The sequence below is a fragment of the Lepisosteus platostomus genome, chromosome 6 (assembly GCF_059453375.1).
Source record: "Lepisosteus platostomus isolate fLepPlt1 chromosome 6, fLepPlt1.hap1, whole genome shotgun sequence".
Taxonomy (NCBI): domain Eukaryota; kingdom Metazoa; phylum Chordata; class Actinopteri; order Semionotiformes; family Lepisosteidae; genus Lepisosteus; species Lepisosteus platostomus.
Window position 1 is genome coordinate 65,208,738 of NC_142616.1, and position 17,863 is coordinate 65,226,600.

Sequence of the window (17,863 nt, forward strand, 5' to 3'; positions counted from 1 at the left end):
TACACCACTCATCTAAAATGATTCAACATGTAACTTTATTAAACATAAGACATGCTGCAGGAGTTAAACGCCTGAGAGTATTATCTATAGGAATGTAGTCAGACAGTTTATTTCTGCCGGTAGCATTGATAGTCACTAACATTTTACAAGTAATTATTGAAAGAAAAGCAAATGAAAAAAAAGTTGACGTTCCATTTTAAATGAGCAAAAATGCAAATGAAGAGAAGCACAGAAGTCATTTTAGTTCATGAGCAGAATGCTAAAGAGGCAGATCATAGCTACATAGCTACCCTAGGCCATGATATTCTGAGTTTGTGCACAGGGAGAGCAGATGCACTGATAATACAGTAAAGGATTTAGACCCAATTTATTCATTTATTAATTAGAGATAAATAAACGTATATAGTTCCTATATACACTCTACATCCCTTCAAAAACGTTATTGTGTTTTTTGGTGAATTGCACATAAACAGCTTTGCTGGGATTTTACAATAAGGTGTGTAAGAATTGTTTTTCAACCAAAGTAAATATTAGCAATTTAAGTTAGAATTTTAGGTTTTTGCCATATGCTGTAGTTTGCTGAGAGGTCTGGGCATAATCTGATAATAGAATCTATGGAGTGGCATTGGAGGTCACAGAATGATATTATTTTGATCAGACTTGACAATTCCTATCACAAGGAATTGATTCGAGGTAAAGAGCACAGAACGTAGAGGAAAATGTGTCATTAATTCAGTTGTTTCTGTAGAACAACCTTTGCTTATTGAGTGGGCTGGAGGCAGACAATTGTGTCATTCCTAGTGATAACACATCTCAGATGTTGATACAGTGATTTAAATACATAAACATAAAGCAACTTGAGAAGCTATGAGAGTGGTCCACACACCAGGTGCCTGGTTCCTTTTATGTTTAATGTTTAAAATTGTAATTGTTTCCTCAGCAAATGGTGTGTAACTCATACTTCAGATATTTGTATGGCAGAATAGCATACCATAACATATTCAGATAACCTGACCTTTATGATTTACTTTTTGTTACCTTCACCTCTCACAAGAAGCAGTCATGATTACAATTTGTCAGCAACACAAAAAAGGGTCTTTGAGATCATTTTTGTAGACTTAGCCTGCTAGAGACTACATTTTTGGTACTTTTATTGAAATATATACTTTAAATCTTTTAAGCCACTCTCATTTATAATAGGTTACAGCTATAAATAAGTTTTTCATTTGCACTGACAAAAACAAACAAACAATTTCTCTGACAAAACACTTAAAGCTATTGCAACCTACAGTACTGAAGCTCAGCAGGTGTGAGCCTGGTTAGTACCTGGATAGGAGACCTCCTGGGAAAAACCAATGTTACTGCTGGAGGGGGCAGTAGGGGGTGCTCACTCTGCAGTCTGTGTGGGTCCTAATACCCCAGTAGAGTGATGGGGACACTATACTGTAAAAAGGCACCATCCTTTGGATGAGATGTAAAACCGAGGTCCTGACTCTCTGTGGTCATTAAAAATCCCAGGACGTTTCTCGAAAAGAGTAGGGGTGTTACTCCCGTGTCCGGGCCAAATTTCCCTTTGGCCTTTACCAATCATGCCTCCTAATAGTCCTCATCTATGAACTGGCTTCATCACTCTGCTCTCCTCCCCACTGATATCTGATGTGTGGTGAGCGTATAGCTGCCGTTGCATCATCCAGGTGGATGCTGCAGACTGGTGGTGGAGGAGAGTCCCCATTACCTGTACAGAGCTTTGAGTGGAGTGTGCAGAAAAGCGCTATATAAGTGTAAGCAATTATTATTATTATTATTATCTTGCGTCCCAGGACAGCACTGAGCAGGTAGAAGAAGCCATACGAAATTAATGCAGTAGAAGAACATGTGTATTAGAGATTTGGTGTAACTCACCTAACCAAGGGGACAGCACTTCACCGTAAGAATGAGGCAGACCGAAACTCCCCTCACTTTCGCCACGAATGAGCTGAGGGGCTGTTGCAAGGGTAGAGATGGGGTGGCAGGAGGGGCACGAGAAAAGAATGTGAAAAGGGTAACCCAGGAGGTGAGTTATAGAGTATCCAGAAGAAGGCGAGATTAAGACCTAACCATCCTTCCGAACGTTTGTTATAAACTCCATTTAGACAGGTGTTGTCACGAACCGCATTCCTTCGAGCATCTCTCACCTCCAACACCCGCGCACCAATTCCTCAATTGTCATTCCGCACACTCTTCCCCATTTATACCCTCTCACTCCACTCGTTCCCCGCTCACTAGTGAGAATAACCCTTGCTCTTGTGCGCGTAAACTACTCTCGACCTGATTTCTGGCTCCCCGACCTTGTTTTCCTCCCGCTTCGACTTCGTCTCGTCTCTCGTGTTGGATGTGGGTACTCTCGACCTGACTCTTGTGATACCCCGACCTAGCTCTCCTACCTTGACTACGACTTTTGCCTTTTGCCTTTGGGATTTGGATGCCAAACACTAGCTCCTACAGTACCTACAGTACAGTCTCAACGCCGCCTAGGGTTCGACCAGGTGCTCCTAACGCCATCCTTGACAGGTGTGTCCATTGTTAATAGTGGCAGGAGATGAAGAGAAACACGCAGAGAATGATACTTCAAGTGGCTCAGTATTTTATTATTATGGCTCAGTCATTGTATTATTAGGCATGTCTATTTATTAACTTGTTCTTTATGCTCATATTTTCTAAACACAAATTAACTATTTGTTTAGATTGCCTATCATGACAGATTCAGTGCACGCAGCCAACTGCACTGAATATCAGCATATACATCATGGTTTTTAAAAGTTTTAGCAGAAACTTCATAAGCTGAGTGTATCAAAGCTAGCCCTGTGGGCTGTTTCTGTTTGCATCATAACCAGCACAAGATGTATGCCAAGGTCTTTTGTGACTTGAAGTTGTGTCATTATCGCTATGTGTTGGAAAATGTAAGATACATTCGAATATCTGCGATTCGCCTCAAGGTTATTTTTTTGTCCAGCTGCTGTTGCGCCATGGTGACACTTTTACACACTTTTCCAGTTCACAAAATTCATTGCTCTGTCACCTAAACCAGTGAAAAAAGAAAGAAACTGCTTAAAAAGTCATCCCCAACCCCCACCGCTCCTTGCCAGCACAATGACACAAGATTTTAAAATTCAGAAAGATTCAGACATTTAGAAAATGATTGCATACTGACTGGGGTCCTATCTATATTTCTGTTGCTCACATTAGAATTGCATTGTTTACATAGGAAACAATGTAAATGTTCCAGTCATAACTTGTCATCAGAAAATCAACATAATGATCTTTATCCTAAGAGACTCATAAACTGTTTCTCAGCCTAACAGCAAGATGAAACAGAATTTCAAACAGCTTGAAGCAGAGGACTCTGTTCCTTTGTTTATCCTGCTGTTTTTAATGGAGGATTAATTTCCAAAGGGACTGTCAGTTTTAATAAGCATCTTCATGTTTTGAGACACAAACACACTCTATTTCGGAATAATCATTTGAATTTTCCTTCTGTTGTCAGTCCAGCGTCAGTCAAATAAGTTCCTTTTGACCCTGCTTATTTTTTACTGCTGAGCATGGAAACACAAGGGTGAACTCCTTTTTCCTTAGGCAAGGAATTTTCACTCTGCTGTTGCTGACAAGGAAATGTGGTCTGAAATTCTCCTCGGAAAGCTCTCTGGAGGCTCCGGGTCTCACAGTATTCCTACTGGGGCAGACGGATGTTGAGATGGGTGGAAAAGCAGGCTCATGTGGTACTACCCCTTGGAGCTGCATGTAGACATGTGGCCCACAAGCAATCAATGACAGACACAGCTATAGGAGACCTGGCACTGTATCAGCTGCTGTGTTCGAGTCAGTCTTAGCCTTCGGCAATCACTTGTGTACCAAACAATTAACCTCTTACCTACAGATGTTATGGGAAATCGTTCATTCTAGATTACTTTATAGTATTAAATGCTGTCCTTTTCCAACTGTTAAGATTCTTGACCGTTTTAGGGAGAAAATATTACTTTGCAGCCAGGATGACATCCCTGGATTCGGACACTAGTCCATCAAAGGGCACTAACAAAGTGTAGCAATTTAGAGTCACCAGTTAAACTTAAACTAGCCAGAATATCCCCGTGAGAAGGCGGGAGGAAATCAGAGCAGCCAGAGTACAGTAGGTGCCCCTGGGGACAATCGGACCCAGGACCCTAGGGGTTCTGAGACAACAGCAGGGCTTAAAACAAATTGACAACTTTTTGTGAAAGTATATAAGCTATAACTATAGTATTCTCATTCCAGAAAATGTTGCGTTTCTTTTTCCATTAGTATATATTTCATTTCTCCTTTTCTCCATCTCTTTATGCGCTTCATATAGGTGTGTATTTCATCTTTTACTATAGGTTGACATGCAAGGAATTTAAATGCATTGCCTTGCAAAATGTTAATAACCTGAAATGCAATTCAAAATGCCCTAAGTTATTTTAATTATAAAGTGGGAACTTTGCAAAATAGCTTGCTCTTTCCGCAAACATTCAAAGTAGAATATGTTGTACGACTTTCAGGTTTATTTAGATAACAGCATTCTGTTTTGCCTTTTGGCAATTCTGAATAATGAGCAGCATGGTTGAGACCTACTGGGTCACCATGAACATTAAGCTACATTAATTGCTTTAGAAAGCAAGGTTACGTGTTTAAAGAAAACATATGCTTTGAAAATGCCTGAAGTTTGAATTGTTTTTAGTTCAATTCACTTGAAAAATAGAATGGAAAACCGACTTTCACTTGTGATCTTTTATTCACTATTTGCATCTCTGCATGTGCCTTTTAGTCATTCGCAATGTATCAATATCCTTCCATGGGATTGTTAAAATTACCAATGCGGTTGTTTTTTTGTATCATGATTTTCCATGTTAACACTTAATTTTCTTATTCTTTTGGGGCCATGGATTTTGGTGGTTTATGTGCTATTAACATGAATTTTCTTTTAAAGTTTCTAAGTTTTTTATCTGTCTTTCACAGCATTTTCGAGAACATCTCGACAAACTGTTTGCAAAAGGGATTGGAATGCTAGATATTGCATTGACTGAAGCCTTTACACTTCTTAGTGAGGTAAGTTTGAACAGAATTTGCTAGGTTTGGATGCATGTGGTATATACAGTATATACAGTACAAGTCCAATATGATATGTACTGTAGTATACATTATACTGTATTGTTTTGACAAATTTAGTCAGAACTGTTGTAATACAGAGCAATTAATCAGTTTTGTTAGTTGGCTAACCTCTATAATAGAAATAACACAGCTCAAATATTTTAAAAGGGTTTTCTACATTTACTGTTTATTTTCCATTTGCATGTGTTCCTTTAAACCATAATTAATGCTTTTTAAGTGAGCTCTGCATCATAATTTACACAACACATTTCAATTCTGTTTCAGTTTTGGGTGGAAATCTGGAAATCATTACAATTTTAAACAGCACTTGGGATCTGAAAACAGTGCACACTGCTATTTCAGTGCAGATCTCTTCTTCCATTAGAGGTGAAAGTTATGAAAAGAATGCCATTAATCAATAAATATACTGGATGCCAAATTATGTCACTGGAGAATTGGAATGCACACTAAATGGGTTTAGGGTAAACTATTTATATCATCTTCCAGCTATAAATAAAGTGAAACAACCAGTTATTTTATAATTTTTTGATTTATGTGGTTATAATCCACACATCACAGTAATACAGTGGCCTTACACACACTAAACACACTAAAAAACAGGAACTTTAACTGTATTTGAATAACTTACTTACTTTATCTGTATTCTGTGGAAAGTAAACCAAAGAACTGTTTTCAACCTTAATCATTTACATCATTTGAATCATTTAAGCCACCAGTCTTTGGAATGCAAAAGGCTGAAGAAGAATTTCTGTTGCACAGAAAGCAGTCATTATCAGTTAATTATTGTTCATCAGGAGATCTCTGTCTTTGTTATCATTTGGAAAAGCCTCTGACTGCCACAGCTTCTTAATAAAAAAGGACTGTATATATCATGGCCTATTTGCCACTAAGCATTTTTTAACACCAGTAGATTATGTTCTAATGATTTATTAACCAAAGTGTAATTTCATTGGTTTTTCCAGGAGTTAAACTTAGCTGAAGACCAGCATCCCAGACTTCACACACATCATTACTTTCTTATCATTAGCATTATGGAACAGGACAGTCATCCTGGAATATTAATTTGAGAGATGCAGAATCATACAGTGAAACTAAAAAAAAAAGCAGTGAAGGAACAAAGAAATCCCACAGACGAAATGCATCACAATTCTTACATTTTTTCATATATTACGGTATATATGAACATACAAACTGGGGGCTTAGAAAATTAGTTGGTCTGCTCAAGCAATTGTATTTTGAAAAAGTGCACAGTAAAGCAATATAATGTGATACATCTACACGTTCTCCTGAAAGCAAAGGTACACTATAGAAGGTATTACACTTGCAAATTTATGGGAACACCCGGCATGATCTCTGGTGTACCCCAATAATGTTAATGGAGCCTTGATGTTGTGTGAGGGTGTGTGTTCCCCAGGGTACCATTTTTGTATGCACTTAAAGTCGGTGCTTTATCATTCACATCTTTTAAAATATTTTAGAATTTGTTGCACATTGTGGATATTATTTATAAAGCTCTCAGTGCTGTGTGTGCAAAGCAGGGTTTGCAAAATCAGAAGCTCACAAAAACTCAAATATTGCAGACCAGCAACCAGGAAGAAATCTATATTATACTTCATGGAGCACCAAATAAGATGTACTATTATGAAAACCATATCCATTAATTAGTGATTACCAAAGATCCAAATAATTGCTCTCAGATTGTTAGGAAAAATGGTTTTGTAGTGGTTCTTCCCCTTTGTGAGCATTAACATATGCATCAGACCTTTAGGTGATTATGTTTGGAAACAGTATGCATTCAACATTCAGTTTGATACAGGTCAGTGAATCTGTTGATTACTATAATGCATCTCAGGAGATCACCTTAATACTGTATATACTGTACTTTTGCAGGTTTATTTAAAAAGAAATTATCTCTTTTTTTCCTCACCAACTTAGGCCTAACGAAAATTTTACATAATGAGAAGAGCCTCCTCCCTTTAATGTGCTTTAATAGGTACAGTGATTAGGAAGGCTTCAAAATGTCAACGGACCTCAAAATGCACTCACTTTGGTTTAGTCTGTGGGGGATTGTTGTGGTAATTAAAGACTTCAGTTTAAATTTACTGTCTGTATTGGATATAAAGGGATTTCTTGCATCATTATTACAAATCCTACCTTCTCTGAATGGTTTTCATATAACTTGCATTTATCCATGTTCTCTGTTCATTCAATGTACTGTAAGCTATAATCCAACAGTCTGAAATACAGTAGCATTGCACATAAAAGCAAAATATACGCTCATACGTTCCATTAATATTTTTTTGCAGTTCAATCACACTGGTCGAGGAAGCATTTGCAGTCAAGCTATTATGTTGGTCACAGACGGAGCTGTGGACACATATGATGCTGTTTTTGCCAAATACAACTGGCCTGACAGGAAGGTGAGTTTCTGCCACGACAGGGGTGTCCTTTTTCTAAATGAATCAGTGATATCATTCTGACGCAGCACCACAGAAACCTTGAGAAATGTTCAAGTTTCTTTGTCCTCCATGCCATCCAGCATAGAATTGCTTGTATCCATTGGGGCACAATAATCTCCTCAAAGCGTATCTTTTTGAGAAGCTTGTATAGTACCGTGCTGTGACATGTCAAACTCCTCTGCCAGCTGGTGTGCTCCTTTTAGCACCTGTTTTGTTCGATGAGGAGAACATGGAGAGTTATCTTTATTGAGCTGTTTTTTTCTCTGAGGTTGGTCGCTATCCTTGTGAAGCTTTCTTAGATTCGCTTTGAGGTTATTTTCCATTTCTATTACAGTGTAACAGATTCGCTATGTTGATTTGAAACAACCTGTATCTGAAACGATTGACAATTTTACCACTGGCATTCGAATGGGGAATGGTCTACCCAGGAATATGGGGGAAAAAAGCTGAGCATTAAGCAGCAATTTGACAGAAAAGTAGTTATTGCAGTTCAGGCTGACTCCTGTTCAGTTAGTGCCTATGTCTATGCTACATCTGCATCACACATCAGGTGTTCTCTGGGACGTGCATGTCCAGAAGCTGATAAAGTCCACCTCTATCAATTTCGCTCATGATCCTACTGGAAGGACGTTGGCAGGTGAGGGAGTTTTGTGCGGCACGGATTCAGTTTTGGCTGAGCCCCCTTTTCAAATGCTGGCGGTCCCTACAGCCCCCCATCCTCGGCATGTTTGTCTTCTCCCTGGAAATGTACAGTATAGTGTGTTTTGTGTTTTGTGTAAGCTGCAGTATCCAGTCAGGATCAACCACACAAATGAAGAGACAGTGCACTCTCAAGCCTCCAGTCCAGTCCCCAAGACCTTGGGCAGTTTCAGAGTTTTCACTTTGCAATTATTGTGGCTGCATCCCAAGGTAGTTCCCTTGGTGCTCTTGAATTCTAAGCCTCAACAAGCCGATAATTGACAGATTCCAGTGCTATTGGTATAAACTGAAGCAGTACAAAGTACCTTTGAGGGGTATGGGATAGCAGAGTAGTGGATTCCCCAGGACACAGGCTTTAACCTACAGTATCGTAGCCTCTTCTCTCTTTATTTTATTTTTAGGAACTGATTATTTGTATGGGATATCCTTCATTATTTTAAAATAATTCTCACTGTTCTGTGTGTGTATAGTATACAACAGGACTGCAGACCACATCTAATTTTTATTTCTTTTATCCAAAATATGCATGTACAGTACTGTAGATCCCCTACATATTGTAGTGCCCTACAATATGCACTGCTATGCAAAAGACATTGCAGTGCTTTACTTTTTTCCCTCAATGTTTTCCCTTCTACAGAGATCATGTCCTGAAATTTTGGCCATTTTGTTTTGAGCTAACAAATACAGTAGCGCTGATAGATCTTTATTTTGCAGTTGAAAACATAGACTTTTATCTGGATGGGTTTGCAGAAATAAATTATGTTAATAAGGGGGAAGACCTGACACTGAGTCAAAGAGATCTAATTGATTAATCTAATATATTAGCTACTGCAAGCTTTCATATTGTGATGTTATGAATAGTTTACCTTGGATTGTGGTGTTTTTCAAGCTTTCGAAGCTCAAGACCTACTGTAGCAATTGTGTAGATTGGTGGTTAGAGCTGATAACAGGGAGGTTGTGGGTTCAAATCATGAGTGGGTCACTACTGTTGATAAACTCTATACTTCACTCCTTTAGTGATTTGGCCTCAGAGAGATTTTTAAAAATCATGTTTCTACAGAGGATCACCTTTTCTGTTGGTGCAGTATGGGAAGCTGTTATAGTTACCCTCTGAGAAGATAGAAGCTACAGTATACAGTGTACAGTACAGTTAGCATCAGTGCATTTCTTTCATTTAGTGTCCGGCCTTGCGATAAAACAGTGCTTTTTTCCAGGTGAATGTAATGAAAGTCATAATAGCTTTACAGTCAGGTGCATACTAATACAATAGAATTCATCTGCTTTAATTTAGTCAGAACATTAAATTGTCTGACATACACTCCAGTGGGCAGATTTAGAGTTCTATTATCAGAACATTATAGACAAAAACGTTCTCCTTGAAGATTTTCTGTTCCATGCAAGTGTTATACCCAAACTTGTTTGATATCTGATCTTTTGTGAGATCTGGGTTCCTGTCAGGGGCATTCTGAGCTAAACCCAGATTTCCCAGCTTTTAGCTCAAATGCCTGAACAGAGAAATCGAGTCTGGGAAAACATTAATAGGGCCTTTTTTTGCTTTAAACAAAAAGGTTGTAGACACTTGGTTTTACTTGGTTACATTTCTTTTCTTAAAACAGAGATTTCTTTTCCTAAACATGAAATGCAGTACAAATCAAGCCAAGTGAAAAGAATACATTCTTTGCTGCCTTAATTGTGGGTTCCATTTAAACAGTCAGTGGGTATTATTTTTAGCACTCTCTTTCACGATTGTTCTCCAAGAGGTTATATTAAGGGGTATATTTAATGTTTCAATGCCAGCTCCCTCTGGAATGATACTTCTATTATTGAAATTCTGTCAATATACCGCACAAAAAAAGAAAGGTCTGACAGACCACTACAAAGATTGCATCAGAAAAGTTCATGGATCCCTGATGTTCAGTCCCCTCCTGCAGATAACCTGTCTTTGCCAAGGAATGACAAAGTAAAAGTGCTGAGGCTGAAGAGAACAAACTGTACACCTCAGCTAAAGTAATACCTTCTCGAAATTAAATTGGAGTGTTATTTGGTAACTTTGCTACAAACGGCATGACTGCTGATGTTATTGTGTGTTTCATTATGTTTTCAAGAGAACGTTTCTTTTCTCTTTTTTTTTTTCCCAAAGAATTGCAAGTGAAGTGAGTGTCAGTGGCTGCAGTAGCATTACAAAGTAAAATATTATTTATCGGGAATTAGAACGATGTTAGGGTGTGCGATTTTAAAGATAGAATTCGGTTAATAGAACTGTTTTGTCTTTGTTGCTGTTTTTTAAGGTTTGCAAGCAAAGCGTTTTTCTTAGTACTACTTTCTTAGTACTTTGCACTCTTTAGAAATAAAGGGAAGAACATATTTAATTTTTGCTTAAACAAAACAAAAGAACATTATGTGTTACTTCATCCATCTTGCATTCATTTTAAGACATTTTAATTAATTGTTCCCCACATTCAATCCTGTCATAGAAATCTGTCTCTACTGGCTTGCATTTTATCTTCATTTTATTAATTCTCTTTACATATTTTTCTTTTGTTCATTAAGCAGCTCTGTCCAAGAAGCTTTCACAGTCTTTCTTTTCCAAAGATGATGGCATCGGTATTTAAATTCAGATCCACTGTTACTTGTTCAGAATGTGGAGCCCAAACACAGACTCACATCTGCCTTACTATTTCCACCACAGACTCAATTGGTCAAAATTTTAGGCACTAACATGAACAACATCATGGGGCAGTGAGATGGAACTGTGGCTCAGGATCTGCGCCTGTGGCTGGGAGATTGCCAGTTCGCATCCCGCGGCTGGCAGGGGAATCCTACTCCCTTGGGCCCCTGAGCAAGGCCCTTAACCCCAGCTGCTCCAGGGGTGCTGTATAAATGGCTGACCCTGCGCTCTGACCCCAAGCTTCTCTCCCTGTCTGTGTGTCTCATGGAGAGCAAATCCTAATACAAGAAATTCCATATGGCCAATAAATTGATCTTATCTTATCTAATATTTTGGATCTTACAAGCCGCAAGAACAGCTATAAAGGAATGTGGATCATATGCCACATGATTTTGAAAGATCTGGAGCCCTATCCCATCTCTTTCTTACAACAGAATCACCTTTACTTGACTTTGTCATGAAGAGAGATTTTAACTGCTGGTTACTCCTACTGGTTGTAGTGGTTTACAGCACAGTTGTGATCAGGCGGGTTGTTCTGGCCGAGAGAAGTCATAGAAATCTGTCTCTTGCTTATTGAGCCAACCATACATTACCAGCCACTGAGAATTTCTGTTCATTTGACAGGAGACTTCTAATATTCTGGCCTGTGAGTGTTAGAATTATCTGTCTTGAGACAAAAAAAAAATTTCAATAACGTCCTGTTTCTGTGCTTTTGCAGTGAGCTCTTCGCACGACTCAGATCCAGATGAACTTAAAGCTTTATGTTACATGTCTCTTACGAACTCTTAGTCTGTTACCTGGTGCTATACTTCTGTATGCCCAGGGATATTGGTATCTCCTTAATGGAGAGACACCTGTGAGTTTGCAGTTGGTAGTGCAGTTAAAGTTTTCATTTAATCCAGGATTTAGAGAGTTACAGGCTCAGAATCCACTCTGAAAGAAGCACAAATATACACCGTATAAGAGGTAATTATTTGTATAATAATTTGAAATAACGGGAGTTTGTTTTAAAATTGTGAATGTTATATGCATGCAAACAAAGAGAGGAGATTCCTGTCTCACGATGAACGAGGCTGTGATTTATTTCCTAAACATACAGAATACAGGCTGAGGAGCTCAGGAAGCTCCCTTTCGGGCTGTCTAAGGTTCTCATTTCCAGTTGCACCTGCACGCAATTATCTCCATCAGTTCAAGCTAATTACTTAATGATGCTAACAATGACAGAATCAGATCCTCTAGCTCTGCTTCAGTGTTGATGGCAAGAGGGGCTTATTTTGTCGGTGCTGAAAAGCCAGATTTTGTAATGCAGTGGTATGTCTTTTGCAGGTCTGGCCTAATGGAAAACAGTGCCCTTTATGATCATGATTTTTTTTCCCCCACTATCCACCACCACCGGTGGATCTGAAATACGTTAACTCTAGCTCTCCTTTGTGCGATTCTGGGCAAAACACAGGCTCAAGTTTCAAACCGAAACAGAAGCAGCTCTCTTGCAAGTTTTAATCACGCTTGCGCTCTCCTTACCCATGCCCCTCATTTGGACATCTAGTCTTGACCTTTACAGTACGTCCACTATTGCTCAGATGCAGATACATTTCGCACCTGAACTTGTTTCGTTTAAGGTTTACAGTTTTTTCATTTCACAGTAGAGAGTGCATTTATCATCCTGAAGAGCACAGGGCAGACTCGACCATGGTGCTCTGCACAGTCACTTTCCAGAGTGGCATTCCATCACCCACCCTAATTTGTGGTCCCATTCTTTTTACGTGCACCTACTGTACAGTATCTTGGCATCGTCCCTAAAATGTGTTCTGCGAGATTTTGCCAATTCTCGAATATTGCCTCCTTCCTTATGAAATTTTACCAACAGAAGGACATTATTTTTACATGCTTCAAAAGTGTTTTTTTACCTATTTTAGTGTGATCAGTAAACTTGAGTAGTCTGCTAGCAAGTCAGATGACAGAAGCTAGACAGAAAAGTGGCACTAATCATATCACCCCCAGTCTGAGCATTCACAACTTTTCTGTTTTCAATGTTTTTTATCCATTGATTAGTTCTTAGTCCAAATACATACCATATTTGTTACCTTGGATGTTACCTTGGATGACTATAGCCTTCAATTGAAGAATGAAAGATTAATGTGGAATTTTTACCAGGCCACAGCCAATATGAGAAATTAACAAAAGAATCTTATGACAGTGTTTGCTTTCCTGAATCGTCATAATTTCTATTAAACCTAAATGCAAAACAGGCATTAGCTCTCAAAGTTTGAAATCTGGAAAATGTAAGAAATAAAATTAGGATTAGAGACTACAAAACTGTGCCTTACCCTGCAGAAATAAAATTCTCTGACCTCGTTCCCAGTTTTAACTCTACATAATTGTGTGAAATGTGGATTTGAAAAAAGAAGAATGTCCGTCTTCCCTTTAAAAGTTCATATAAAATCAATTTCTAAATTAGAGTATAGATTTGGGGGATGCATCAGGCTTAGAACAATATCTATGTTAATATTTATTTCTTATTTATAAAGAATATTGTAACATTTATATTTTTATTTACTTGTGTTCATTTGTCTTGTTAGTGGATGAAAAATTTACCTTTATTTTCAAATATGATTATGGATGATTAGAGATTTACAGACAGTATCAACTACATTTTCAGGCAATTAAATTTCACATTAGTAAGAAAAAATGGAAGGACCAGACTTTCCATAACGAAAATTGTATTAGTTAAAAACCTTATTATAGTAAATAACCAATGAAATGGCAGTATTCTGCAGAAATTGAAATAAAATCTAAATTGATTAAAATGTTTTTTTTAAGAATCTTTCTGCCTGTTTGGAGCTTAGGTTTTATTTTTATTTTTAAGGTTTATCTTGGGACCCTGTTACACTTAACTTCATTACGTATGAGGCCTATTAAAATAAAATGATTATCTGTACATTAAAATCAATGCACTAAACCCTTCAGAGCGACTGACTGAGTGGTTACGTCTGATGATAGATTGTCCTGTGCGAATGGTGTGTATTTCTTTCAGAGTTCATAGGCCTTATAGAACGCTTATGTCCCATTATGGTCTCAACAGCAGTTTATGCCCTAATAAATCAGGGGAGCTTTGCAGAGAAGCTCCTGACAGTAATGAATCCTTCTGTTGGCATTTCCACTTCACAGACACGAATAACGAAGCAGAGCTGCCCCATCTGGCTGCTCTGTAAGAGTCAAGTCACAGAGGGGGGAGCGTGCCTCCCCAGGCATGACAAAGGTCATTGCGTGTGGCCATCATGAGCAATAGCAGCCCGCGCTGTGAATGACAGTGCAGAATGAAGCCGTTTATGAGCTTTCATCATTGTAATTACCTTTATTACTCGCGCTGTCAGGTCCTTGTTTTTGTGTGTTTCTTTTCTTCTTCCTCAGAATGTTTGCTAACAATGATTTCCGGCAGAATTCGACCCTAACCTTTCCCCTCCTTGTCCCGGGCAACAAAAATTGATATTGCCTGCAAGTTCTAAAGATTATGTTAATGTGCCTTGTGGTACTGTATTGCAGTATTTCTTCTTTTGCTTTTGAATCTTGCCATTTTGTAAATTTAGTAGTTTACTTCATGATGTGTCCTTTTGACACACTATATGTTAAATAATTTGTCATACTGAGAGTTATCGTTTTAAGTATGGAGATGTGTCTTTCATTATGATACTATATGCAGGATCGAATGGGAGATGAAGTTCAAATTTCAATTTGTATTTTTAATATATTGCTGTCTTCACCTACACCATTCAGTATATAGTAAAAATGTGACAATAAAGAGCTAAACGAATGACTGACAATCCAAGTAGCTTGTTATGGCAAATTCAGGTTTATATTGCAAAAATTCCAAAATTGTTTTCTGCTGGCATTTGGACATTCCAGATTTCAATGCCTTCTGTATGAAGTTTGCATGTTTTCTTCAAATTCATATGAGCTTTGTCTAAGGGTGGTTTTTTTTTCTCGCTTTCTAAATGTGGCTGAGCAACCTAGTGGCTCTAAATTGTCCCTGTGTGTATCAGATTGGAAACAGATGTACAGTACATGTATTATACAAATGTAAGAGATAATGCTGTTACCATCTTTCATCCACTGGAATGGCTAGTAATATTTATTTTTTATTTTTTATTATTGTACATGCAATAATAATAATACATTGTATTGTATAGAAGTTAGAAATTATTGGACTTCATTTTTGCTTGAAACAGTAAAGATGGTCATGAAGAGAGAGCACAATAAGTTAAATGACTCATGTACTGTATTACCCTGGGAAATGTTGAGGATATTTTGGAATACTGGATCTAAAATAAGCACCTAAACAGCTGTGCACCCTGAAGCACAATCCAGTCCAACATCTGGGTAATGCAGGACTGATTCTGGCAGCCCTGGTTCATTGACTCCCCAGTGCCAGGAAGGGCAGATGGAACTGCTCAAGCTCTTTTTTACATTTTGGGGGAAATTTTAGATGAAAATTGGGCAACACGAGTGTTCTAGAGATTCAGAGAGAAGCTGAATGTGGAGATCTGAAGCAATAGACTGCCTTTCTCAGGAGAGTCCTAGGTTCTTAATAAGCTACTTATGAAAATTCTATTTTGTTTGCGATTTGAAGAGCCTAATTAAGAACCCCTAATTTCTATCAGAGAAGCAGAGAGATGATGAAGGTTAATAGTAAACCCCCAGAGCCTCTTTCATTTCATATTCATTTGCAGGCAGAAATCAGGTAACAGTTTGGCGCTAATTAGCTCTGTCTATTAAATATTTATTCTGTCTCAGTTGAACTGCAGGGATATATACACATTTTGGGGCTGTTTACAATTGACAAATATAACGCACGTTTCACTGATTCAACGTGGAAACTGTTATAAGAAGCAGCTTTTGAGGATCAAACTGACTACAGACCGCAGAGTTACATTGTAAGAACACTGTGCTGAAATCGCTGTATGTGATAAAGGATGTTGTTTTTCAAAAGATTTGTAGACATAGAATCATTGATACTGTAAGTCAGAGGAGATCTGTATTTTTTTACATTATGTATTTAACATTTACAGTATGGTGTGTCCTTTAACTAACTCTTACAAAGATAATTTCAATAACAAAAATGAATGTGCTCTCTGAATGTGTGTTATTTACTGTATATGTAAAGCTAACTAACTCCGTCTGGAACTAAACTGTGGGAGAATGATTTTGAATATCATTATGACTTCATTAGGTTTTTAAAGTAGAGATTCACGCAGCTGCCATGCTGAATTTGCAATATGAAGCTGATGTACTGTATGTGTCTCCCATACATTTCTCCCTAATGTGAAGTACTGTACTAACAAAACATCTGTAGGTCCTCATATTGTACAGAATTGAAGAATGCCTACCAGAGAACATTAATCCCACTTACGCAAGGATATTTCATACATGTCTGGGTATAGAAACATGTTGTATTCTGTTCTCTAACATGTTGGTCACAGTCTTCAATTTTCTCACACAGGAATTACAAAGATTAGAAGATCTGGATTGATAATATCATATGATGATACTGCTGTCTCTTAAGCTACATTTACCTGATGACATACACTGTAGAACAACCTTTAAGGCTTTTTAGAGAACTACAGTACCAGTTTGTTATTTATTGCATTGATAGCAATTCCTTTTCTTTGAACCTTAACACACGTTCTCCACTATCTGGTTGGATACCTTAGTTGCCCTTTTTTATTGGAGTGGTATTTCTTTATAGGAAGCTTCAGTGGATTATGTGTTCTTTAAGATAGACTGTAAGCCATATATCTCAGTGACTCATTTAATTCTCGTATGGAGTTTGTTAGGTGAAAAAACTTCACATTAAATCTATGGTAATTTATATTGCTGTTGTTTTCTTTAGAAAAATGTTCTATAAGTAATAGTTACATGGAAAATATCCCCTTTCTGAAGTAAATTTCACTTCAAGCAGCAAAGAGACCACAAGACATTATTTAATGCAAATTAGCATGAATAAAAAACTCACTTTTAAATTAAGCTCTTGGACATGTTGGCAAGATCTTATACTTGTACTGTTTATTTATTTCCTGATGAAAAGGCATGGTATATTTACACACTATACATCCATCATATTACCAAAATGCCATGATAAATGATTCTTCAATACCCATTTATTCTTGTGTTACATACAGTGTGTCATAATTATGTATTTTTCAATAAAAAGAAATCTCACATTGAAATCTTTTCTCTTGTGTTATATACTGTATATGGCTATACATTAATTTCTTCTAGGATCGTCAAAATTTTAAATATGCCGTTTTCTTAATTTGACAGATAGCAGAAGACGGATGTCAGAGAGTTGGGAAAAACTATCGTCATTTTCACTGAATATATCGGTGTCTGTAGTCAAACAAACGTCAGTTCTTTTATGCAAATCCTAAGAAGTGTTTGTACAGTGTCACAACATGGTAACTGGATTGGAACAAAGGAACTCTTCATAAAATAAGCAAGACAGTAATTAACCATTAGCAACAGCAGCAAACAAAATGTGGGAAAATGTGGACCTAGTGAATATAGGATTTTTGTTTCTGTAATAAATTGGAAGCTATCAAAACTGATTAAAATGACTGACACCTAATATCTGTTTCTACTTTTCAGGTCCGCATCTTCCCCTACTTAATTGGACGAGAATCTGCCTTTGCTGATAATCTTAAATGGATGGCTTGTGCCAATAAAGGTTTGTTTGCTCTTCAGTGGAATAAACGTCCCGCTCTGAGTCATTCTGTCGTTCTGAGTTGGAGGAGATTCTGTGAAAAGCACCCAAAATAATCAGAGTCTACCCTTCACCTTAGCCTGCAGTCTAATACTGTTTAAAATAAGGAAATGCCATAAT

The 17,863-nt window shown here is 37.6% G+C and overlaps 1 protein-coding gene across 2 annotated transcripts in view; it reads left to right on the top strand.

The window, feature by feature from the left end:
- cacna2d3a (calcium voltage-gated channel auxiliary subunit alpha2delta 3a) overlaps window positions 1-17,863 on the top strand; it is a 179,279-nt gene that overhangs the window by 87,938 nt on the left and 73,478 nt on the right. For both annotated transcript variants that reach the window (XM_088636978.1, XM_088636979.1), the window contains exons 10-12: window positions 5,008-5,097; window positions 7,467-7,580; window positions 17,629-17,707. In XM_088636978.1, the coding sequence (XP_088493104.1) occupies window positions 5,008-5,097; window positions 7,467-7,580; window positions 17,629-17,707 (283 nt within the window). The remainder of the gene's footprint in view (window positions 1-5,007; window positions 5,098-7,466; window positions 7,581-17,628; window positions 17,708-17,863) is intronic.